General features: G+C 43.2%; 2 protein-coding genes across 2 annotated transcripts in view; one reads left to right on the top strand and one right to left on the bottom strand.

The window, feature by feature from the left end:
- The window catches only part of LOC135224546 (uncharacterized), a 387606-nt gene that overhangs the window by 184591 nt on the left and 176408 nt on the right, over positions 1 to 26607 (top strand). The gene's annotated exons all lie outside the window — the stretch shown is intronic.
- The window catches only part of LOC135224545 (uncharacterized), a 202735-nt gene that overhangs the window by 163973 nt on the left and 12155 nt on the right, over positions 1 to 26607 (bottom strand). Inside the window, exons 2-3 of the mRNA XM_064263642.1 lie at positions 10617 to 10750; positions 10293 to 10431 (exon numbers count right to left, since the gene is read on the bottom strand). Of these exons, the coding sequence (XP_064119712.1) occupies positions 10293 to 10431; positions 10617 to 10750 (273 nt within the window). The remainder of the gene's footprint in view (positions 1 to 10292; positions 10432 to 10616; positions 10751 to 26607) is intronic.

The raw sequence follows: 26607 nt of genomic DNA, 5'->3' as shown, positions 1-26607 counted from the left end.
TGTGTGAGGAAGCTGGTAAGAATGTTGAGTGATAACAGGCCAGAGTTTGCTGGTAAACCTTTTGAGCAAATGTTGGGAGACTGGGGTATCGAGCATGTATGCCAAGTGCGAATGGATTGGGAGAACGAACCATAAGGACTCTTGAGTGAGATGTTACGAATGTTGACCGATAGAGAGAATGAATGAGATTTGTTGTCAGAAAGAGTGGTAGCGATATATAATGGGTCAGTACATGAAAGCACAGGCATACCTCCAAGTGAGTATGTGATGAGTTATGAGAGGTATATGAGAGCGAGATGAGCAGGTGGAGACAGGCAAATGAACGGTTTAAGAGTTTCACAGCAGGTGATAAGGTCTTGAAGGAAGTGGTTGAGAAGGGAGGACTGACAGTGAGGAAGGTTCGAGAGAAGTATGAAGGTCCGTATGTAGTGAAAACAGTTTGGTCCAATGGAGTGAGATACCTGCTAGAAGACAGGAATGAGGAAGGAAATGTAAGGGTAATATGAGCACATCATAATCAGTTGAGAAGATGGAGAGAACCACCAAAATACATAATAGAACATATCCCATTCTGAAGTTATTTAATGAGGAAAATGAAAATGATATTGTTATGTTACAATAAAGTTTTGTACTTACTTACCCGGCAGATATATACTTAGCTAACAAAAACTAAACTAAATAGGATTAGCTTCAGCTCCCTGCCCCAGCACCGAATCCGCAGATACGTATGCTTCAAGTGAAAAGCACTTCTCATAGGTTACACGTACGTCTCAAATAATGAGATGCAAATACTGAATTACACCTCCAGTAGGTAGACTCGACCAGAGTCTGAAGAGACAAGTTTTTGTGAAAAGCCAAAGAGGTCGCTATGGCTCTCACCTCATGTGCTTTCACTCTTAGGAGCTTGAGGTGCTCGTCCTCACAGGAAAAATGTGCTTCTTTAATTACGTCCTTAATAAAGAAAGCTTGGGCATTCTTAGAAATGGCTCTCTTCGGATCTCTAACCGGGCACCAGAGACTCTCCGTATTACCTCCTAGTTGCCTCTTCCTCTCAAGGTAGAATTTGAGGCTTCTGACTGGACACAAAGTCCTCTCTAATTCTCTTCCTGTAATCGAAGAATGTAACTTCGAAACTTCTTGGCCATGGTTTGGAAGGGTTCTCATTCTTTGCTAGGAAAAGGGGTTTGAAGGAGCAAATTGCTGAGTCCTTCTTAAACCCAACTTTGTCTTCCAAAGCTTGCTGTTTGCTTACCCTTTTGGCTGAAGCCAGAGCAAAGATAGACAAAGACTTCCTGGTTAAGTCTCTAAAGGAGGCTGTATGCGGAGGTTCGAACTTGCTTGTCATTAAAAATCTTAGGACCACATCCAGGTTCCAACTGGGTGGCCTAGCATTCTTGGTTTTAGAAGTTTCAAAAGACCTGATCAGATCGTGAAGGTCTCTGTCTTCTGAAATATTCAGGCCTCTATGCCTGAAGACAAAGGAGAGCATACTTCTATATCCTTTAATCGTGGAACAGCAAGCTTGCACTTCTCCCTCAAGTAAAGGAGGAAGTCGGCGATGTCTGTTACAGAGGTACTGGAAGAGGATACTTTCTGAGCCTTGCTCCATCTTTGAAACACCTCCCACTTCGACTGGTAGACGCGTAAGGTAGATGATTTCTTGGCTCTTGCAATAGCCTTTGCAGCTTCGCGTGAAAAACCCCTCGCTCTGACGGGTCCTTCGATAGTCTCAAGGCAGTCAGATTGAGAGCGGGGAGCTTTTTGTGGAATCTGTCAAAGTGGGGCTGTTTGAGAAGATCGCTCCTGAGTGGAAGCGAGCTGAGAAAATCCATCATCCATTCCAGTACCTCTGTGCACCAATCTTTAGCTGGCCAGAAAGGGGCGATCAGAGTTAGTTTTGCTCCTTCCGCGGAGGCAAACTTTCTCACTACTTCCCCTAAGATTTTGAATGGGGGAAAAGCGTACCCGTCGATTCCCGACCAGTCCAGAAGAAGACCGTCTACTGCTAATACCCTTGGATCTGAAATCGGTGAGCAATAGTTCTCCAGTCTTGCATTCCAATGTGTCGCAAACAGGTCTAGGTTTGGTCTTCCCCAGAGGCTCCACAGTTTGTTGCAAACTTCTGGATGGAGAGTCCATTCTGTGGGAAGTACTTGGTCTCTTCTGCTTAGAAGGTCTGCCCTCACATTCCTTTCCCCTTGGACAAACCTGGTGAGGAGAGTGATGTTCCTTTCCTTGGTCCAGAGAAGCAACTCCCTTGCTTTCTTGTAAAGGGAGAAGGAATGTGTTCCTCCCTGCTTCCTGATGTAAGCTAGGGCTGTGGTGTTGTCTGCGTTTACTTGCAGCACCGATCCTGTGACCCGAGACTCGAAGTGTAGGAGGGCCAGATGAACAGCTGCCAACTCCTTTTTGTTGATGTGCCAGGACACCTGTTCTCCTCTCCAGGTGCCTGACACTTCTCTCACTCCTAGAGTTGCTCCCCAGCCCAACTCCGAGGCATCTGAATATAACACTAGGCGAAGGCTCGGTACATGAAGAGACAAGCCTTGGTTCAGTCTGTGTGGGTCCAACCACCAACGGAGATCCTCCTTTATCCTCTCCGAGAGATGGAAGGAGTCCAACAGGTCTTGGGACTTCTAATCCCATTTCTCCTCAGGTAAAACTGAAGGGGTCTGAGGTGCAGCCTTCCAAAAGAAATGAAAGGTTCCATCAAGGAAAGGGTCCCCAGAAGACTCATCCAATCCCTCACGGAACAATGTTCTTTCTCTAGGAAGACTGACACTTTCTGTAAGCAGCGATCTCTTCTTTCCTGGGATGGAAAGGCTTGAAAACCCCGACAATCCATCAGAATCCCCAGATAGACAATGCTTTGCTGGGGAATCAGCTGGGACTTCTCGAGGTTTACTAACAGTCCTAAGGACTGGGTCATTTCCAAAGTTAGTGACAAGTCCTCCAGACAGCGATCTTTTGACTGGGCACGAATTAACCAGTCGTCCAGATACAGGGAGATCCTTATGCCCTCCAAATGCAGCCAATGCGCAACATTTCTCATTAGGCCTGTGAACACTTGAGGGGCCGTCGAAAGCCCGAAGCACATCGCCCGAAACTGGAACACCTTTCCTTGTACCATGAATCTGAGGTACTTCCTGGACGAAGGATGAATTGGTACATGGAAATAAGCATCTTGAAGGTCCAGGGACACCATCCAGTCCCCTGGACGAAGCGCAGAAAGGACAGAGGATGTTGTCTCCATCGAGAACTTCTTTATTACGAAGAAGTTCAGAGCACTTACATCCAAAACCGGCCTCCACCCTCCTGAGGTTTTCGGCACCAAAAACAGCCGATTATAAAAACCTGGGGAATGGAGCTCTTGTACCTGTTCTATGGCCTCTTTGTCCAGCATTTGTTCCACTAACTGCAGAAGGGCTTGGTTTTGTACAGGATCCTTGTATCTTGCCGCTAAATCCCTTGGAGTTGTTGTCAAGGGAGGTTTCTCCCTGAAGGGGATCAGGTATCCTCTCTCGAGGATGGAGAGGGACCAGGCGTCTGCCCCTCTCTGTGCCCAGACTTTGGCAAATTTTAGCAGTCTGGCACCTACTGTGGTCTGGAGGACTCGCACTTCACTGGGGTTTCCTGAATGATCTTTTCGAAGATCTCCCTCTCCTCTCGGGTCTTCTACTCCTGAGAGAGGCTCTAGGTGCAAGTTTCCCTCGAAAGGGCTGCTGGAAAGGAAGCTTCTCCCTTTTGGTCACAAGGACCGCAGGTTTCAATCTCTTAGCCGATTGGGCCAGAAGGTCCTGTGTTGCCTTCTCCGATAAGGACCTAGAGATGTCCTTTACTGTCTCTTGAGGGAAAAGTTGGCTCGACAAGGGCGAGTACAGTAGAGAGGACCTCTGGATAGGAGACACAGACTTGGTCAGGAAGGAGCTGTACACTGATCTCTTCTTCAGGATGCCTGATCCAAAGAGGGACGCAGTTTCTGTAGATCCGTCCATGACCGCTTTGTCCAAACAGGACAAGATGCTGGATAATTCTTCCATACTGATGAAGTCAGGATCTTGAGCCCTCTTGGCCAGAGCTCCTAGGGATCAATCCATGAAGTTGAAAACTTCTAACGTACGAAAAAGGCCCCTGAGGAGATGGTCCATCTCGCACATTCCCCAAGAAGCCTTCGCCGAAAGCAGGGAACGCCTCCTGGAAGAGTCCACAAGTGAGGAGAAATCAGCATCAGCCAATGAGGGAAGACCCAATCCCATCGGCTCCTTGGTATCATACCAGATACCCGGTTTCCCTGAAAGCTTGGAAGGAGGGCAGGAAAAAACAGTCTTCCCTGCTTCCTTCTTCGACTGAATCCACCCCTCTAAGCCCTTAAAAGCCTTTTTTATAGACAGCGTAGGGCGCATCCTGACGAAGGAGGGGGATTTCAACAATTTAGTACTCGAGAGCAGCGATCCTGGAGAGGAAGGGTCAGCTGGACAAAAAGAGTCTCCAAACTCTGGAGAAGTAGAGCTGCAAGTCTCTTGTAGTCAGACACCCCAGCATCCTTAGGGGATTCTTCTTCTGAAACATCCTCCAACGTTGTAGCCGGAGAAGAGAGCTTCCTAGGAGAAGAACTCTTAGAAGGAGAGGCGCTTCTATCCCTAGAAGAGTGTTTGGTCGGGGAACAGTGCCTACTTCTATACTGGATCCTGTCAGGAGAGGTGTTTGTGTCTGCTTGAGGGCGCTTGGCAGGAGTAAGGCACCTTCTGCTAGCCTGGATCCTGCCAGGAGAGGCGCTTGCATCCCTTAAAGGGTGCCTGGAAGGAGTAAGGTGCCTGCTGCTAACTAGGGCCTAGTCAGGCTCCTGGCGCCTGCCAGAAGAGGCGCTTGCGTCCTTTAGAGAGCACCTGGAATGAGTAAAGCGCATGTTGCTAACCTGGGTCTTGCCATGATCCTGGCGCCTGCCAGGAGAGGCGCTTGCGTCCCTTAGAGGGCGCCTGGAAAGAGTAAGGCGCCTGCTGCTCCCTTGGATCTTGCCATGATCCTGGCGCCTGCCAGGAGAGGCGCTTGAGTCCCTCAGAGGGCGCCTGGAAGGACTAAGGCGCTTACCGCTAAAGTGCCCAAATTTCAACCTTCTGTAAAATGCATTTGTAAGCTAAAACTCTTACATTCTAGTAACATTCAATCATTTACCATCATTTTGCAACAAATTGGAAGTCTCTAGCACAATATTTTGATTTATGGTGAATTTTTTAAAAAACTTTTTCCTCCGCGCAGAAACTCAGCCAAAAATCTCAGAAATTCTTTTGTCACTTTGTCGTAATTTTTGCACCATTTTATATTAGCCGTTACATAAAGTATTATATATAAAAAAGCACACTTTCATGTAAAATACAACAAAAAATAAGTCATGGTTGTAGCTTATATCAATTTTGAAATATTTTCATAAAATCATAATAGAAAAAATTTGACCTGTCAACTTTAACGCGACCAAAATGGTCAAAAACTGCAATTGTAAGTTAAAAGACTTATAGTCTAGTAATATTCAATCAATTACTTTCATTTTGCAACAAATTGGAAGTCTCTAGCACAATATTTCGATTTATAGTGAATTTTTGGAAAAACTTGTTTTTACGTCCACGCGTTGCAAATTCATGCATCATTTTGTGATAATATTTTCTCTGTGTTGCTTTGATCATTTTACATTTTGTTATATACCAAAATCATTGCAATTTAGTGTACAATACAACAAAAAATAAATTAACTCATTAGCTTAACTGGTTTGCTCACAGTGCGATTTGTATACAATTATATATGAAATTTTTTTTTTTGCACTGTCATATATTCCAATATTTATATATTATAACGATATTTTTTTCCTCATTTCTGATGGTTGCATACTAAACTTCAGGCAATGACCAAAAAAGGAGCCAAAAATGAACTCTTAAATCTTAAAAACTAAGCGTAATATTTTTTGAAAAAACCTTTTTTTCCACTTTGGTGCTAACTCCCGAACGCCGCCGGCATATGACAGACACTTTGGTAAATAGAGGCTCAGCGTTTAAGGGTTAATTATGCCTGACTAGTTAATAAACGTTGAATAGAAATGAAAAAAATTCAGAGTACTTCACCGAAGGTACTGGAAACTCTCAGTGAACGACGAAATACATATTCAAAGAAAGCTACAGCTAATGACCTTCGTCGGAGGCCGGTAGAAATAAAATTCAGCTTTGCAGTGTCTTTTACTATTCCCGGTAGTGGGCGGTGTACCAACCTACGCCGGAACAAAAGAATTGCTGCTGTGATTTGAAAATTTTAGCTGCTGGTACTTAGAAATAGTTAGCTATGTACAGGCAGTCCCCATTTACAACAGGGTACTGTTTTTGAGATGCGTCATAAGCCGAAAATCGGCGTAAGCCGAAAAATTGTCGAAAATCATCATAAATCCCAAGAAAACTTTACTTTGAATGCTTTGCGTGTCTATTGAAAACTATGTTAACTGCATTTTTATTTTGGTTTTCATAGAAAAACCTTCAAATATTGTTTAATGCACACATTCTTGTAAGGTTTGATATCTAAAGACCAATTTTATGGCCTAAAATTTTGGGACTGAACATTGCATGCGGTACAGGCTAGTTTTAGAAATGGGCAAGTGTTTGACACTAGGCTAAGCCTAAGCTTTGGAATTCCTGCCACCAGACAATACAAATGTTGTTTTACTTATTTGAGAAACTTTTATTATTGTTATGTTGTTTCTATGTTGATCTAGTGCAAACTTTAGGGACTAGGCTAAGCCTACCACATTCTCTGGATTTCCTGACAACGAAGTCAACAAAGCAGCATTTGCTTCCACAGAAGTCGACAAACTTTTATTTTTGTATAATAACCATGACAATAAATATAAATGTTGTTTTACTTATCTGAAAATCAATTATTATTGTTATGTTGTTTTTAATTTACGGCTGTTCTAGGCTATAATAAGTGCAGCCTACATTCATTTCCCCAACGTAAACAAAGTATCTACTAGGCGCCGCCATTTGTATTTCGTCAGCTAACTTCATTCACAATTCACAGAGAATTGTGTATTTTTTTTTATTCCATCGGTAAAAGGATGCTGTAAATTGAAAAAATGAGTCATCCAATACATTTAATGAAAAAAAATTGTGAATTAAACATCATAAAATATAAAATTATCAAAGACTGCTATCATCGAAGCCAGCAAATATTTTCTAGAATTCTTCTTCTGTTATAATGTCATCATATGTTTCATTGTAGCTGTCAGTATCTCCATTGGGTAAAGATAGAATAAAGAATAGAAATGAATGGTTATTATACTGATTGGTAGTTTCAGTAGTTAGAGAGAGATAATGAAAATTTATGATTACTATACTGCGTGCTAGGTAAAAGTGGTTGCTTGGAGATCGTTTGCTACTCGTAGTGTCGACAAAACCATGTATGTAAAGGAAAGGTTGGAAGCTTTTTTGTTTGTTTATTATAGTTAATGGTTAATTAATAATTATTTGAAATGAATACTTACTGATTATTTATACATTTCATTTGCATACTCTAAGCCTTTAGCTTCTTAGGTTTAGATGTCAGAATCTTAGACTAGGCAATATTAGCAACTGCTAACATAGGCTAGGCATATTGCCACAATCAAAACTCAACATTATAAGGGACATATGCTAAAGTTCTAATATATGCAGTAAAAATGGGGTTGAACATTAGATGCAGTTGAATATTACTCAAGTATGTACAGTATTTTGCCTTTTTGGAGTCGTTTTTCTTCAGTCAGATCGGCGTCGTAACCCTAGAACTTGGAGCTAGGACAATTTGCCGTAAACAAATTTGCCGTAAGACAATTGATTGTAAGACTTTTCGCCGTAAGAAAACTTGCCGTACGGATATTTTGCCGCAAGGACATTTCGCCGTAAATTGTATATTTTAGTTTTTAGCTTATTTTGTTTAGATATCAATGTAACTATATTCATATAGTTATCTTCAAGTATATTTATCACTTTTCATTGATTTTCATGTATTCATTTAATTATAATTATATATAAGAAAAGGATAAAAAAATGAAGACCACACACTTTATTTAAAAAGTTTTCCGAAAAAAAAATTCAAAGCTAAAAATCATGTAAGTTCATAGCAATTGCTCGTAAATAATGTTGTTTTGCATTCTGATCATAACCTCTGACAATACTTACTTTGCGCTTATAAACATTTTTGTATTGTTTTTTGACTGCTGTTTCACCTCTTTCTGCATCGATTATATTCTTTTTAGAAAGATATTCTTCATTTTTCAATACATTGATGAGTTTCCATAAATTTGGATGCGCATTGGTCACAGATGCTTGAACCGCATTATGGAACCCTTCTACTCCATTGTTGGTATTAGCCAGCTGATCTAGGGTTCTTTGATAAACATTCCAAAGTTCGATAGGAAAAGTTGGAGAAACTCTACGACGACGAGGTCCCCTCCCTCTCTCTCCCCCAATGTAATGAGTTTCAAAATATGCAACTAGTTCTTGTGGTAAGTCATCGTCATCAACCAACTCTATAAATGCATCAATGATGTCTGAAGGCGGTATGAATGCAAGTGCCATAAGGCACTTTACTTTTGTATTAAAAGCACAATCACTTTGATATTGAACCTTAATCCCAATATCTGTCACTTTTCTGTAAACATTCTTACAGAAATGAAAATAACAGCCTGTTACATTTGCAGAAGGGAAAATGTCTGAAAAACTTAAAAAACTAGCTGGTTCGAAATCAATCATTAGATTTTCAGGTTCTAGGGACTCAAGTAAATCTTCAACCTTTTGAAAAAACGTATTGTAAGATTCCTTAGTCTTATTCGGAAGGAGACTGTAAACTCGTGGGATGCATGCATGTCCTATGTTGACATGTAGAGTATATAACTGATAGAAGATTTCAGGACAAACCTTAAATGTTCCATCGCATGCCCAATTTGTATGTCTTTCTAGATCGTAACCCTGCAATCTTACCAAAGATCAACATTCTGTTTTCATCTTCCATTCCACTATCATGAAGTAAAAATCTTTCTCCGCTCTGTAAACACGCAAATTCTTCGGGAATTACATAACCGATTCTTGTTCTTGGAATAGGAGGGGCCTTTTCTTCTTTTTGTCTCCATCTTCTTATGTTTCTTGACAAATTTGAAGTTGATGGCATAAGAGAGCGTCCTGCATTTTCTAATTCCTCGCATGCAGCACCAATCAATGATCTTGAAGCTAGCTGGGATTTCAGTGCATTTTCTTTCATATGTGCAATTGTTTTTTGCATTTTATGTTTGCTTGGGTTCGCTGGATGGGTATGCTCACTTACAGTTTTACAGATTGAAATATCTTCAATATTCCGTGTTGTATGTACTCTTGCTTTGCAGTTTTTTCAACACACTTCCAATAATCCTTGCCTCCATATTCTCTTTCTTGCCTGTAAATGAAGTTGGAATCATCTACGAGCTTATCACAACCTCTGGTGCTTTTGATAGTGTACGGCATCGTAGGGGTTTAAGTTTCAACTGATAAAAGTAGATAATACAAAGGTTTAAGATAAAAAAAAAAAAAAAAAAAAAAAAATATGGTAAACTACCAAATTTGTAATGACCTCATTTAAACATTTAACCGGTGTCAAAATTTATAACGACCCTTCTCTCTGACTCACTCACTCACTCTCTTTCTTCATTCTTTTTTTTAATCTATACATGACAAAGCATATACATTTTACGGCGAAATGCCCTTGCAGCAAAATATCCTAACGACAATTTTTCTTACGGCAAAATGTCTTACAATCAATTGTCCTATGGCAAATTTGTTTATGGCAAATTGTCCGGTCTCCCTAGAACATGTGTTGTAAGCCTGGAAATAATTTTTGATAAAATAATAACTGAAAAGCGTCGCAAACTTGGAACGTCGTAAGCCAAAGCTGTCGTAAGCCAAAGCTGTCGTAAGCTGCGGACTGCCTGTAATTACTTGGTAAGTTACTTAAACAAAATGATGGTGCTTAATATTGTTTATGTACAGGATCAATCCGTCCACCACCCCAAAGCTGTTATTACTACTCCTGAGGAGCAATCCGTCCATTAGGGTTAAATACGAGCTGAAAATTGGAAAAGTAAAGTTAAAGAGGCTTGTCAACAAAATAAGGAGAGATCAAATGGATGGATTAAAAGAAATAGGCAGACAACAAAGCAGCTAGTGGTCAAAACTGTTGCAAAGATCCTTAGTACTATCTACAATGTAACACAGAAGGTTATAATACCTATAGTACAATATAATTTTACTTACCACACCAAGGAAGTTGGGCGTGCCCGACTACCATTTGGAGGGAAGATCATGACATCATCAGTCTTGAATTGGTGATCTCGACTGATACCTGGTTCCAGACGCTTCCCAAGAGGCACAACAAATAATGTGCCATCTTCACCTAAAGATGAGAAAATCATACTGACATTTACCCTGAATATGAGAATCACTGCAATCTAATTTAAATATAAGGCAGTATAATACAGATGGTTCTATCACAACCCAAAAGAAAACTGGTAAAGGAAAATGACTTGGCTTAAAATAAATAACCAACATCAATACATACTACATTTCATACACACTTACTTGCAACAAGTAGCCACTCAGCCGTTGGACTGAAAGCTAATGCTACTGGCTTACGATTTTCATCAGCTGTCCATGGAATTTTCTTTGTTGATGACACTCCATCTCGGTGGTCAAATATTATAATTTCAGCTCCACTGTGGAGTAATGAAATTCCTCCATTACAATTTTTAAATATTAACAAAATTAAAGCAAATAAAAGCTTTTATAAGATTCTTCAAATGTGAATTGCAAAATTGACATTATAATACTAATAGAAAAAAGAAGTGCAGGAATATTTTCCTTCAATGATAAAAGACATAAAGCCATTTCTATCATATTTTAAAGGGGATTGAACAACAATGTATTAAGAGAGGTTAGGAATGATTGATGCAGCTGTTCTCTTAGTGATAAGCTTTGGAGCAGGATCAATCAGCCTCCAAAGCTGGATCAATCAGCCTAACGTTAAGAGGAAACTTTTCACTAAAGAAGAAATATGGGCTACATCTCAAGAAATTATTATTAATATTAATGGTAAGTTACTAAACTTATGTCTCCCTTCCTGTAAACAAGGACACTATATCATCAGGATATAACATTACTTTCATATGAAATGCTGCTCACACACTTCATAACAAGAAAAAATAAATGTTAAGTACATAATGTACTACAGTATTTTTCTTCCAAGTTTGAAGGCAAGATGAACTTATATCCGCTTCAACTTACACAGAAAAAAAGGAAGAATAAAAAATGAGGCCTAACCTTGAAGGAATAAAAAACTTAGCTTCTGGAAAGAATGGAAAAACAAAGGAGGGAAGCGAGTGACAAAGCCTGGCAATTACATTTAAAAAAATTAATTAAAGGAGGCAACCACACAAGTAAGAAGCACTGTTGGAACTACTGAGAAGTACAAGGTGAAAGTTGGTCTCCACCAGGGTTCAGCCATTAGTCCCTACGTGTTTGATATTGTGATGGAAGTTATAACATCGGAAGTTAGAGAAGAGGTGCCTTGGTGTGCAATGTTTGCTGATGACATTGTGCTGACTGCTCTAACAAGAGAAGGTATCCAACTCAAGCTAGGAAAATGGAGAGAAGAACTTGAGAGTAGAAGCTTAAAAATTAGCAGAACAAAGACAGAATATATGCGGACAGGTGGAGAGGAATGGCAGGGAACAGTGAAATTGGGCCAAGAAGACATAAAGAGAGTTAACTCCTTCAAATATCTTGGTTCTGTTATGAGTGAGAATGGAAACCTGGATGCAGAAGTCAGTAATAGAATTCAGTGAGCATGGATGAATTGGAGAAAGTCATCAGGGATACTTTGTGACAGGAGGATCAGTGCAAAAGTTAAAGGAAAGTTTTATAAAAGTGTAGTCAGACCAGCCGTGCTCTATGGGGCAGAGACTTGGCCAATAAAGAAAGAACAAGAAAGAAGAATGGAAGTGGCTAAGATGAGAATGCTGAGGAGGATATGTGGTGTCACAACAAGATATAAGATCCGGAATGAATTGATCAGGGGGACCGTCAAAGTATTGGAGGTTTAAAAAAAAAGCTCAGGAAAGAAAGACTCAAATGGTTTGGTCATGTTATGAGGAGAGAAGATGAACACATATGTAAGAGGGTTATGAACATGGAGGTGGAGGGCAGAGGGAGGGAGGGGAAGGCCAAAGTTCAGGTGGAAAGATAAATTATTGAATGACACGAAGGAAAAGGGTCTAAGAGAACAAGATGTACCGGGCAGAGGAAGATGGAGAAGGCTGACTAGAAACAGCGACCCCATATAGAAATGGGAAAAGCTGAGGGCAAAGAAGAATCAAAGGATTTAAGGGATGCTGATTTGCATAGATGAAATTAGGGATGCGATGGACTGGCAGGTTTTAAGTAGTAGCCTGAGAAGCGTAAGTAAATTCTCCTCTAGCTCAACAGCAACAAAATGGGCCTTTTATAAAAATAGCAAATATACGTATAGTGCATCAGGCAAAAGACAAGAGGTAAGAGTAGAGTGATTAATTCGATACTTTATATCAATATTTCATACAGGCATTGAAGCAGCCAGTACTATATCACATCTTTACATTAGTATGTAATTGGGATTTTTCATAGTTATGTAAACCTGAGTCTTTTATACAGGAGTATCTGTCAACTTAAGATGGGAGATAGGGTAGTTAAGTTATGGTTAGTGGGTGAGTTACAGAAGTAGCCTCACTCAACTACTACTACTGTCTCTATACACTTTATCCTTCAGCCTTATAAATAAGCAGGGGGATGCAGTAGGAACTGTGATAAAAGGCGCTAATTCGTATACACCGAGTCCTTAGTTATCGGCGGCCTCGGTTATCAGTGATCCAATTTTATGGGGCTTATCTAGCGCCGAAAATCGCTGAAGCTGATTTTAGTGCCAATTTCTGGTTATTAGCACTGAAGCATACCTAACAGAGGTGCCATTAACTAGTTATTGGTGGCAATTTTTGGTTATATGTGATTTTTGCTTATCATCAAGCCATCTGAATGGAACCACCACTGATAACTGGGGACTGCCTGTATCTCAAAAAAATAAAACTTTAAAATACTGATCCTATTTGTTGCTTTGGAAATACAAAGCCATCAAATTTTGTACACGAGACTCATTCCTTAGGTGGGAGGTTGTCTATGTTAACTAACTGGAAGTTGAATAACCATCCAGAATCCTTTTGGTCTTCATCGCATTTGCGATGACTCCAGTGCCCTCCTACTTAGTCTGGCATAGGGATGACAGAATGGTAGGGCCCTACACCTGTGAGAGGACTATGAGCCTCACTCAACAAGCAAGAAAGACCAAAAAAACTATGTAATACCATGTAAGTTATTGCATACTGGAAGGTAGCTATTCTGGTTAAAATAAAGATGGGTTCAGAAAATTATACCCTAGCCCAGTCCCCTGTTAAATAGAAGAGTAGAACGGGATGCACCTTAGGAAGGAAGGTGCTCTGTGACTGAATGCTTTTAGTATACTTCCATGAAACTTCTCCAATCCCAGCTGGTATTTTGGCTTTGGTGTTCCAGGCAAAAAGGATTCGCACCCCCAGGATGCTAACTGAGCAAACTGCTCCTTGTGAGATACTTGTTTCTCTAAGCAAAGCTGGATGCCTACACAACTTGCTAAGCAGCCACCATAAGTCCAAGGGAGAAGGAGTGCAAGGATTTGTGGGCAAAGTCCCTCAGGTAAAATCAGGTAAAGGTAATCAGTTGTTGATAGACACCTACCCCCTTTACCTGAAGTCATAGGCTTGCTTGGTTGTCTCATGAAGCCAAAAAGAAATAGTGTTCCTGGAAACCAACTCCTTATGCTTACCTGTGCTAATGTAAAGGAACTGGCCCCTGAAAGTTGCCAATGACTTAAGCATGAAGAAGTAAAAGAAGTATACTCATCCTTCTGGGTGTTGTATTAGATGAGAAAGGCCAAGAAGCTCCCCAACATCCTTTGATAGGGCCAAAACCAGCAGAAAAGACTGTCTCAATAGTGAGCTCTTGGTCTCACCTTATCCAAGGGTTCAGGCAGTACTTGAGTTACACTGCAGAGGGTGAAGGTCACAACCCATTCAAGAGGAGAAACTTCAAAGAAGGTATATGTTACGGCCTCTATTAGAGAGAGGTTTGCTTCAGGTTCGATATGAAATAATACAAAAAATATTTCAACACCAACAGTTGAGTCTGGGGATACAAATATAGAAAGAAACACTAACACAACAAAGGTTTATTTACAAGCTTACTAACATAGGTAAATGCAGAATGGTATCTCCTATTTACATAACAAGATAGAATCTTACACTGCATGTACTGGGGGAACAGTGAGACAATTCAAATACTTGCTAGTCAATTTGGCAATCCGAAACAATGGCTTCTCAAAAGGAAAACGGTGATTGCAGACGTCCTCTTGACTCCATATTGCAGAAACTAGTCTACTTGTAAGGCAGGAACTCCCCAAAACCTCTAGCAGGACCTTTTCTTCTCTGAAGTCTGCTCGACATCGAGATAACAGGTCGTCCACTCCTGAAGGCGACTAGACCAGTATCCAACCAACTCTCGAGTAACTTTTTTTTCTGATTATCTCTCACGGATGATCTCTGCTGCTGCTGATCTCTCACTGATAATCTGATCTGTGGCTCTTACTGAGGATATCTCTCTGTGACTGACTGGTGAACTCTCTTTTACGATCTCTCTGCTACGACCGTCGTATTTATATGGCACTCTGGGGGCGGAGCCTACGGCAAGCGTCACAGACTCCCAAGGTTTCCGGAAGTTCTTAGATGAATCTAGACGAGGTATTGCATCAGAAAACGCAGCGTTTCTCCCGACACATCGGCGCGTGTTGCGCTCCACAACACGCCCGACGATTCCAGAACAGGTGCCTCCAACACGGGCGTGAAAGCCTCCTTACTGCCGAACTTCTCGAAAATGCGTTTCCCTTTCCTTTAACTTCCTTTGCTATGAAGCAATTACCATCACACGCCCCCCCAAAAGAGAAAAAAATGAAATCAACTGATTTTTTTTTTTTTTACAGAGGAACAAGAATTAAACAGCAGGGAACAATTCTGCATAAAGCTTTAATCCAGTCAAACATGCACGCTTCTCCACACACTCACTCGTGCGATAACAGAAAACGGTTATTAGGCTACTCATTCTGAGAAATCTCTAGAGAGGCTACTAACTATAACATTATCCTTCTCTTACTTTTACCGTTTTCTGAACTCTGATTAAAACTTTGAAAGACTAAGACACCTCTTGCGTCTTTCTCAAAACTAATTTCTCTTTCTAGGACACAATTACCAAGGGCACGGGCGGCGGCCAAGGTACGGGGCGATCTTTATAATTCTGAAGCAAGTTTACATTCACTGACTTTGCTCTACTCATACCCACATTAATTCTATAATGTATATTTCCCCTCTTCTCTAAAATTAAAAAAGGACCTTCGAACTTACAAGATAAAAGGGACTTTCTCTCGAGACTAGTACTAAAACATTATCTCTTACACACAAACTTCTCTCTTTTGCTCTAAGATCATGCTTTCCTTCAGTTCCCCCTTGACTTCCGTTCGGGCTTCCGTTCTCCTTCGCTAGTTGCCAACCAACTCTTAGATTGTTTTTATAATACTCAAGATTAGTTATGCAATCATCTCTACCCTTACTTCTAGGCAAAGTTCCGACCATATTTATAAATACATTCTCAAAAAAATTCACCTACTGAAGGAATATTACACAACTGAACTCTGGGAATTACTTGAATCAGTTTCCCGACAGTTTGATATTCATGACAGCTTAAAACATACCTCTTTACATAATTTTTCATTTTAAGTCAAAAGTACACCCTACTAATACACTTGAAAGTTTTATTTACTCCTAAATGTCTTTGCTCATCATGTGCTAACTTCAAAACTAGCTCACGAAGCTTCCTAGGAACTACTAATTGTTCTGTGTCTTCACCTTTACTACCTGACTTCGGTCGAACATAACGACACAAAACTTTGTCCTTTAAACAAAAAGTTTCCTTACACACATCATCGAGATCATCATCCAGCTCGCATTAAAAAATTTGGGTTAGTGTCTCATCCTCTCTCTGCGACTTGACTAGCTCATCCTTATCCAAACTGTTAGAGCCTAATTCATCACCGTAACAGTCACTGGCGGAGCAATACAAGATGGCTGACCTCGGCTACCCACTTAGAAGAAACCAGGAGGAGGGGGGTAGCGAGCATCCATGAAGTGCGCCAGCAACCCCTCCAAGGACGAAGAACCCTGTAGCCCGAGCGTCTTCCAAATCACCACGATCTTGGACACCTCCGACTCTGGAATAGAGGAGAATGATGCAAAAGCCTCCAAGCCTCCCTCTTCCTGAGGAATCAAATTAACTCCCAAAGAAGGGGTGACATTACAAAAATTAGCCTGCGTGCCTCCCGATACTTCCGACAACAAATCAATGGAAGAAAAGGAAGGGGACAAACACACAACGTTACTATGGGGTGTGAGCACAACAGGAGACAATGCAACAGGAAGAGGTGAAGAAAAACCTTCCCATGAAGGAAGAGTAGAAACCCTCCGATGCTCTCTCTTGCTATAAAATGACTTCCACTGCTCTTTAGGCCATGTACAGCATTCCGTGCAAGGATTCATTATTGTACAAAAATTAGAGTGGCACCTACTTCATATGATGTGGGGGTCGGTCGCAGCCGAAGCCAAAAAAGAGAACACGGAAAACCTGGAGTTCCGAGGCACACACATTGACGAGGCTGAGAAGGCGCAGAAGAAGCCATAATAACAGCCACACACTAAACACAATTGAAATGGGCAATGAACCGGGCCGGGTAAAGGCCAAGAGAGGTCAACCACAACTCTCACCCAGGCAGTTAAGAAAAAGACTGACGCGGTGGCGTAGGTGCGTGGTCTTTGACCACTCTTCACCCGATATACACATGCGTTGCCAGATCTCACAAGTTTCCTTGCTTTCACCTGCATTTTAACCGAATCCAGCTTGGCACTATAAATCCTATTGTTAAGACCGAAGATTTGTTCGCGATTGAACAATTACGTACTATGAACACCAATGATGGTAGGCTGCAGGAATGAACGATGTTGGTTGGACACCGGCAGAAAAATGATTGAGCTCTCTGCTGTTACTCCGCTCTTTACCCAGAGTGGGCAGGGTTTTAAGTTACCTACACTAGATAGTTGAATAGTTATTGTGAATTTTGAATTTTAAGGCTGCCATGTGAAAAATGATATTATTAAAATACAATAAAGTTTTGTACATACTTACCTGGCAGATATATACTTAGCTTTAGACTCGGTTGTCCCGACAGAATTTCAAAACTCGCGGCACACGCGACAGTTAGGTCAGGTGATCAACCATTCCCGCCGCTGGGTGGCGGGATCCGGAACCATTCCCGTTTTCTAAACCAGATTTTCTCTTCCACCTGTCTCCTGAGGGGAGGTTGGGTGGGCCATTTATCGTATATATCTGCCAGGTAAGTATGTACAAAACTTTATTGTATCTTAACAATATCATTTTTGTACATGCAACTTACCCAGCAGATATATACTTAGCTGATTGGCACCCTTGGTGGAGGGCAAGAGACAGCTACCTACAACATTAAAAAACAGGGAAAAAACAATATATGTTTCTGGATATATAATCCATGGTTCTTACTTGATTGGGCAGAAGACTTCATGATTACTGTCTATGAGTCTGCATGCCTCAAGAGTTTCAGCGAGGTAGGGACCTATGACTGAACAACCCTTCTGGATCATGTCAATGGGGGCTAGCCCACTTACGCGACAGAGCCTTCTCTGGATCGTACCAATGGGGGCTGACCCACTTACATGGCAGAGCCTTTACCTGTATCATATCAATGGGGACTAGCCCTCTTACATGACAGAGCTTTAGGTTTCTCTTTACTAGTAAAACAAGGAGCACTAAAGCTAAACTTGACCACCTGACCATATTAGTAATGATATTGTTATGATACAATAAAGTTTCATACACACTTACCTGGCAGATATATACTTAGCTATAGACTCCGTCGTCCCCGACAGAAATTCAAATTTTGCGGCACTCTCTACAGGTAGGTCAGGTGATCTACCGCCCTGCTCTGGGTGGCAGGACTAGGAACCATTCCTGTTTTCTATCAGATTTTCTCTCTTCCACCTGTCTCCTGCGGGGAGGCTGGGTGGGCCATCAATCGTATATATTTGCCAGGTAAGTATGTATGAAACTTTATTGTATCATAACAATATCATTTTCATACATCCAACTTCCCTGTCAGATATATACTTAGCTGATTGACACCCTTTGGCGGAGGGTAAGAGACAGCTAACTACTGAATAGACAGGTAAACAACATATGTTGTAGGTATTTATAGACCTTGGTTCCTACCTGATTAGGTGGAAGACTTCGTGGCTACTGCCTAGGAGTCTGCTTCACCTCAAGAGCCTTAGCGAGATAGTGATCTGTGGCCAAGAGTTCTTGTGGGTCTGTCGATGGGATCTTATCCGCTTACTCGGCAGAGCCTGACTGGCATTTGTCAATGGGTGCTAATCCACTTATATGACAACACGCCTTATTTTCTGGGCTCAGCTCGTGTCGGCCTATGAAAGGATCCTTAATATCATTCTTTCTAGGTAAAATTAATCTAAAATTACCAGAGAAAAACAAAATTAAGAAAATGTCAGTAAAACTGACTCGCTCACTCTTTAAAAGAAGTGTCGGTATGAGAATAGGGGCGAGTGGGAACACTACCACGAGACATTCACCATTTAGACCTTCCAATCAAAATCCCCACTAGAGAGAGCTGATAGCAACGGGCGATATGGCCGCTACTACTACTACTAGGGACGCCACGGACAGCAGCGCCCCTAGCGGACATCCTTAATATTTAGCGGTACGCGTTGTACGCATTTTTTGCTCGTGTGCCTAATTTCTTGGATTTACCTCCTTCTCCATCATGGAACGTGCTGCCATCGCATCGGCTAAGTTAAGTGCCTCATAAGTAGTATTTTACCGTATTTTAGTCTTCCAGGGACCAGTATTTTCCTTCTAATAGGTCATATACGTTTCCGGTTGACTCGTGGCGGCGCCATGCTGCCTCATGTTAAGAATTCCCGGTCTTCCATACTGGGACTTCTTATACTTATGGGCTTACTATATCACGTTCATCGTTTTTTACATCGCCTTTTTAGCTAGGTTAGCCCATTTACCAATTCTCTTAGTTTGGTATTTAGGGCTATTCTGTGTTTCTGGCCCAGCATCCCGGCTCTTGCTCTTCATCTGGGGCTATCGCTGGCTCCGAGTAGGCTTTCTGTTCCTCGAACAGTTGCCTCCTCCTGGGCTTCTTTTTACTTTTACTAAAAGTGTCTTTTCCATCTTTACGATGTAATTTTAGTACTATTTAGGGTGTTAGGGCTAGCCTAGGTGCATGTCCCATGTATTGGTACAGCCTGGTTCACGTGCCCTTCCACGGTTGTGTTGCTATCGCGGCTTAGGCCACTTGCGGTCACGTGTTCCATCGCACCTTACCCTTCCCCTTCCCTCCCTACCAGGTATAGGGAGGGGTCTGGGGGACCCCTTGGTTGCCATGACAACCTCAGTAGCCTTCCTCCCTCCTTCTCTGAGGCGGCCAGGGGGTTCTTCCCCAGCTGGGGTATAGGGCGACCACTTGTTTCGGGTACCGGGTCGAAGCGGGTAGTTTGTTGGGACGGGGCGGAGTAGGCCACCCCACCCCCCCCCCTCTCTCTCTCCCGCCGCGTTACGCCGGGGAACCCCCCCCCAGTTGCTCAGTCCCACCTTTCCCCCACTATAACGAACGGAGCCTTCCGCCGCAGCGGGGCACCTTTGGTTATAGTTTGCTGGCTCCGCCAGCGGGCGGGGTGGTCACTACTAGTGGTCTATTGCTTGCCTACTATATCCTTCCCTTTTTTCCCCACTACCGGAAGAGAGCTTGCTTCTTACCCCTGGCACTCTTCTAGTGACTGGGGGGAAAAGTTTGATATTTATTTCGTTATTTTTAAGGATACCCTAATAATTTACGATGAATTTCTAGAATTATATTGTATGTATACCATCTCCGTCGTTTTCCGTTGTGGTTTCATATTTCACCACCACATCTGGTTGGATTCTTTCTCTTGTCTCCGGCGTAGCCTTGGACAAACTCCAACCATCTTGTTACCGACACGTATTATGGCGGGCTCTGGTTTAATCTAACTTTCTCACTCCGGCATGCACGCGGAGGCAATTGTTAGGCTGTAAGTGTTCTCCTGATACTTATGTATCTTTCCACTTACAGGCTACCAACTGTCAGGTCCTAGGGTGCAATGCGACTTTGTACGACCCCTGCGCCCACGATGAGTGCAGATCTCACGCCCCGTGTGCCATGACTCACAACGCCATGATCGTCTGGCACCCGGAAGCCTGCGCCATCTGTTACGACCTTGTCAGTCAGCTGGTGGGGGGGGGGGTAAGTCGATTGTAGACTTCTTTATCGTATTACTAACAACACTTAGTCATAAGCTTGTTAACCCCGTCCCCGCCACTAGAAGCTTTCATTTCGCCTTCTCTTTCAGGCTGCCGGTGTGAGGGAAGTCGCCCATGCAACCCTGAAGGCTTGGGTGGGCGGCTTCGGGAAGAACGCCGCCAAGGGCCAGCCATACATCTTGGACAAGAAGCTGGCCGTTCAGATCTTCCCCGGCGGCAAGTCAACAGGATATGTTGACCCCATCTCTGCAGCCCCTCTCATCGCCTCCTCATCAGCAAGAGATGCAGCAGTCGTTCGGGGCCGTGGCCACGCAGGAGACGGTCCCAGAGACGTCGCAACCTTGGACCTTAATATTGAGCCTATGGCGGTAGGTGCGGAGGATTTGTTGGTTGAGGTAGGTGTGTCGGGTGCCCAAGGTCTTTCTTGGGCGCTCCTGGATCTTCTCCTGTCCCTTCTTCTACTGCTTCTTTCCAAGGCTTTTCGGGATCTGAGATCCCTGCCCGCTCTCCCCTCCCGCTCTCTCTGTACCCCCAAAGGTGAAGGGACAGAGAGAACCGAAGACCCTTGTTAAGACGACTTCTAAAAAGTCGTCGTCGTCTTCTTCAGCTTAGAAGTCTTCGACTTCCTATGCTGACGCGGTGAAGGCTAAGCCGAGCTCTTCCTATTCAAAGAGCTCTAGAAGCAAGGCTTCTAAGGAGAAGGCTCGCGCTCCTGCTGAGCCAATGTCTTCTCCGGCCTCCACCGCATCCACTCCGGCAACGCCGGTTGGAGTAGCGGGACCAAGCACCTTTGATCCCACTGCCTTCTCAGCAGTGGTGATGCAACAGGTAGGAGAGATGGTAGGCTCACAGGTCTCCGCCCTCGGAACCAAGTTCGAACAGATGTTCGCACAATGTCGAGCACTTTGACTCAGTCGGGCCAGTCCATCCAAGATCTCTCTAACAGAGTTAGAGAGAATGAGGACCGAGTAGCTGGGCTTGCTCAGGCTCCTCATCCAGTCTCCCCCAGTAGCAAGTGCTGGTATTCTCCAGCTACCACCTTATGAGTCGCTACCAGCCTTCTCCATGGAGAACCCATGGAGAGTGGCCGCTTACGCTCCATTCAGGAGGACGGTATGATCTCTGTCCCGGAGTGTGGAACTCGAAGGATTGAGGACTTCGAGTTTTATCCTCCGGGATTGACGCAGCCTTTCATTGGATATGCTAGGCTGACCGTAGCGGCCCTCACTAGGGAGGACAAGATCTCCAGAGAGAACGTGCTCTATAGTAGAGAGCACGCTCAACGGGCGAATGGGTTCACTGCCTTGAGGACTGGGAGTGTAACCAACACTAAGCTCCAGGCTTTCAAGAGTCCTTTTACTATTTTTGCGACGGAGGAGGAGGCTTCTCTTCCGTTCGCTACCCAAAATAGTGGAAGCGACTCTTCAGCAGTCCTTAAGGATGAGCCCATGCCACAGCTGAGGGAAGCGGATTCTACTTCTCCGCTCTTTCCAGCCTTCGGAGAATTGTGGGAGAAACTTGCCTTGCCACTTTCACGCTTGGTAAGCCTCAAACCGGACTGTGCATGGACCAGTTTGGCGAAAAGCTCCCAAGGCTGCCTGATTCCTTGATCCAGGCGAGTTCGACGCTCGAACTAGGTTTGGCAGATCCTCAATTCTCTAATTATCACGGAGATGGCTGCTCTATCGTATGGCACAGAACCTCTATTTAAGATTCTGGCCAAGTCCCAGCTTCAAACGGTTCAGACGGATGCTTTCGACTTCTTCCAAGCTAGGAGGAATTGCCGAAAGCACGTTCTGCAGGAATGCACTATTAGGCACGAACCTAATAGACTCCTGGCTTCCAGCATGTGGGGAGCGGACCTCTTCCCAGAGTCCGCTGTGAATGAGGTGCACCACGAGGCTGCTAGGCTCAACCAGAGCCTTAGAGCTAGGTGGGGTATCCTCTAAGAGGAAACAAGATCCGCCCCCGCTGCTGGTAAGAAACTAAAGAAGTCTGGTAAAAGGTTCCAGCCTTACCAAAAACACACCAGCAGCAGCAGCAATTCGTTCAGGCCGTCCCGGTTACTCAACAGGGACAACCTTCAACCTCGAAGCAGACCCAACCCATCCTCCTGTTGTCTCCTCAGTCGCAACCCTCGACCTCCTACGCACTCTCGCCGGCCTTCAACCCTATGTATGAAGGTCAGGCTTACCCTCCCTTTAATAGGCAGTCGAGAGGTAGCAGAGCGAGAGGCCACTTTCGCCAGCGTGGCACAGGAAGAGCGGCAAGGAGTAGGCAGTTCAGAGGAGGGCGTGGAGGTCAACCCGCCCAACAACAGTGAGGCTCCCCAGGTAGGAGGGAGGCTGTTCCTCTTCCGTCACAGGTGGGGGTTCAGCAATTGGGCACAGAGCATAGTGTCCAAGGGATGGGTTGGAGTTGGATCAAAGATCCTCCTCCAATCAAATCATTCCATCAAGTACCATCAAAGGAATTGACAGATTATGCGGAGGAAACTCCTTCAGAAAGGATCTATTGCGAGAGTCAAGCATCTAAAATTTCAAGGTCGCTTATTCAGCGTGCCAAAGAAAGGCTCAACAAAAAGAAGGGTAATCTTAGACTTGTCAAGGCTAAACTCTTTCATTGGGGTCGTTGCGACAAGTTCAAATGCTTACCATCTCGCAGGTAAGGACCTTACTTCCTCGTGGAGCCGTCACATGCTCCATCGATCTTACAGACGCATACTATCATATCCCTATAGCCAGACACTTCCGCCCATTCCTAGGATTCAGACTAGGAAATCAGACATTCTCATTCAAAGTGATGCCCTTCGGTCTGAATGTAGCCCCCAGGGTATTCACGAAAATAGCAGAAGTAGTGGTGCAACAATTGAGAAACTCAGGGAATAATGATAGCAGCATACCTCGACGATTGGTTGATCTGGGCACCAACAGTCGAGGAATGTCTCAAAGCCACGAAAAAGGTAGTTCAATTTCTGGAACATCTGGGGTTCCAGATAAACAAAACGAATCCAGACTTACTCCGGAGTCTCGTTTTCAGTGGCTAGGAATCCAATGGGATTTATCTTCCCACAATCTGTCAATTCCAGTGGTCAAACGGAAAGAAATAGCCAGTCTGTGAGACAATTTCTCAAATGCAAGCAAACATCAAGGAGAAGCCAGGAAAGAATCCTAGGTTCTCTTCAGTTTGCTTCAGTGACAGACATCCTCCTGAAAGCAAGGCTGAAAGATATAAATCGAGTTTGGCGATCGAGAGCAAACGCCAAATCTCGAGACAAGTTGTCAGTAATTCCACAGATCCTTCGCAATCAACTCCGTCCATGGACAAAAGTGAAGAACCTGGCCAAACGGGTACCCCTTCAATATCCCCTTCCAGTGTTAACCATTCACACAGATGCCTCCCTGTCCGGGTGGGGGGGATATTCTCAATTCAAACAAGTTCAGGGGACTTGGTCAGTTCAGTTCCGCCAGCTCCACATAAACGTTCTGGAAGCAATGGCAGTATTTCTTACCCTGACCTTGAAGAGACTTCTTCCCCCGGAAAAGTCTCATCTAAGACTAGTTTTTGGACAGTGCAGTGGTAGTTCATTGCATCAACAGGGGAGGGTCCAAATCCAAACATGTGAACCATGTCATGATAGCCATCTTTGCACTAGCAGACAAACACAAATGGCATCTGTCCGCCACTCACCTGGCGGGGGTAAGAAATGTGATAGCAGACGCTTTGTCCCGGTCGGTCCCTTCTGGAATCAGAATGGTCCCTAGACTACAGGTCATTTCCAGTGGATATGCCGGAGAGTCCCAGGTCTCCAGTAGATCTCTTCGCCTCACAAGCGAACCACAAGCTCCCTTGCTATGTGGCCCCCAACCTGGACCCTCTGGCTTATGCCACGGACGCCCTGTCCCGTTAGATTGGAATCAGTGGAGAAAAATTTATGTCTTTCCTCCAGTGAATCTTCTCTTGAAAGTCTTGAGCAAGCTGAGGACTTTCAAGGGACTAGTAGCCCTGATTGCTCCAGACTGGCCCAAGAGCAACTGGTATCCTCTGCTTCTGGAATTGGGTCTCCGACCTCAACGGATTCCCAATCCCAAGCTGTCACAATCAGTACAAATGAGGACTGTGTTCGCTTCCTCAGGAATTCTTCAGACCCATAACTTTATGGACTTCATGAAGTTTGCGGCTAATAAAGATGCTAACATTGATCCACAAAACATCCTCTTCCTAGAATCAGATAAGAGAGAGTCAACTATTAGACAATATGACTCGGCTGTTAAAAAATTAGCATCCTTCCTGAAAGAATCAAACACTACAACCATGACAGTTAACTTAGCTATATCCTTTTTCAGATCCTGTTTGAAAAACAAAGGTTAGCAGCTAGCACTATTACTACTCATAAATCGGCTTTAAGAAGATCTTTCAGTTAGGTTTCCAGATAGATCTGACTGAATCTTACTTTACGTCTATCCCTAAAGCCTGTGCTAGACTTAGACCTTCTCAAAGGCCTACTACAGTCTCATGGTTCTTAAATGATGTCCTCAAACTAGCATCAGATACTGACAACTCGTCTTGTACATTCATAATGATTCTTAGAAAGACATTATTCTTATTAAGCCTAGCTTCAGGAGCTAGAATTTCAGAACTGTCGGCTCTATCCAGAGATGCGGGTCATGTGGAATTCCTCCCCTCAGGGTTCTGCTTGCTCCGGATCGTAGTTTTTTTGGCTAAAAATGAGGATCCTCTTGCAAGGTGGGCTCCTTGGAAAGTCATCCCACTTCCGCAAGATCCTTCTCTCTGCCCAGTATCAACTTTAAGAGCCTTTCTATCTCGTACATCCTCAAGATCCTCAGGTTCTCTCTTCATGAGAGAAAAGGTGGTACTTTATCAGTAAAAGGTATTAGACAACAGATCCTTTACTTCATTAAACAAGCCAATCCTGATTCATTTCCAAAAGCACATGACATCAGGGGAGTAGCCACCTCAATTAACTACTTTCAACATATGAACTTTGAGGATCTTAAAAAGTATACTGGATGGAAATCTCCGACAGTCTTTAAACGTCACTATCTAAAATCCTTGGAATCTTTAAAATTTTCTGCAGTAGCAGCGGGAAACATTGTTTCTCCTGATACTGTATAGTAGTCATAGTATAGATCCAGGTCTCCTTTCTACCTACCTCGTCCAACATGCCTCACCCTATCGCCATGCTACTCGGATACTCTAGCCTTAGCCGCTGAGATCATATTGGTGGATTGTCCCTTATTTTTTCGCTAGGGACATCCACACTATGTACTTATATGTACTTCAGTGTACCTACCCTTATTTTTATGCTAGGGTAGGACACAATGTGTTTGTATATTATGTAAATACATTATTTAAGTGAATCTATTTTGTTAAATTGCACTTCATTATTGTATTTTACTATGTTTAATATAATTTAATTTTAAGTACTTTATATTACTGGCTTTCTTTTATGTCATTGTTTAGAATAAGTTAGCTTTAAGTACTTAGTTTATATTCTGTAATAACTGATTCACTTATATTATATCCCTCTTTTTTACAACTGATTTTCATTTGTCCTTTTTCCCATCTTGTCTGTTTCTCTGGTACTATTTCATAGGCCGACACGAGCTGAGCCCAGAAAAGGGATTTTGACGTAGGAAAAATCTATTTCTGGGTGATTGGCTCGTGTCGCCCTATGAAACCCACCCTGTATTGCTTGCCCTCCCTGCAGGACAAGATGTTCATAGATTAAGGATGACCGCTAGGGGCGCTGCTGTCCGTGGCGTCCCTAGTAGTAGTAGTAGCGGCCACATCGCCCGTTGCTATCAGCTCTCTCTAGTGGGGATTTTGATTGGAAGGTCTAAATGGTGAATGTCTCATGGTAGTGTTCCCACTCGCCCCTATTCTCATACCGACACTTCTTTTAAAGAGTGAGCGAGTCAGTTTTACTGACATTTTCTTAATTTTGTTTTTCTCTGGTAATTTTAGATTAATTTTACCTAGAAAGAATGATATT

The sequence above is a fragment of the Macrobrachium nipponense genome, chromosome 12 (assembly GCF_015104395.2).
Source record: "Macrobrachium nipponense isolate FS-2020 chromosome 12, ASM1510439v2, whole genome shotgun sequence".
NCBI lineage: Eukaryota > Metazoa > Arthropoda > Malacostraca > Decapoda > Palaemonidae > Macrobrachium > Macrobrachium nipponense.
The sequence above is the reverse complement of the archived record's forward strand: the minus strand, read 5'-3'. Positions and strand labels throughout refer to the sequence as shown.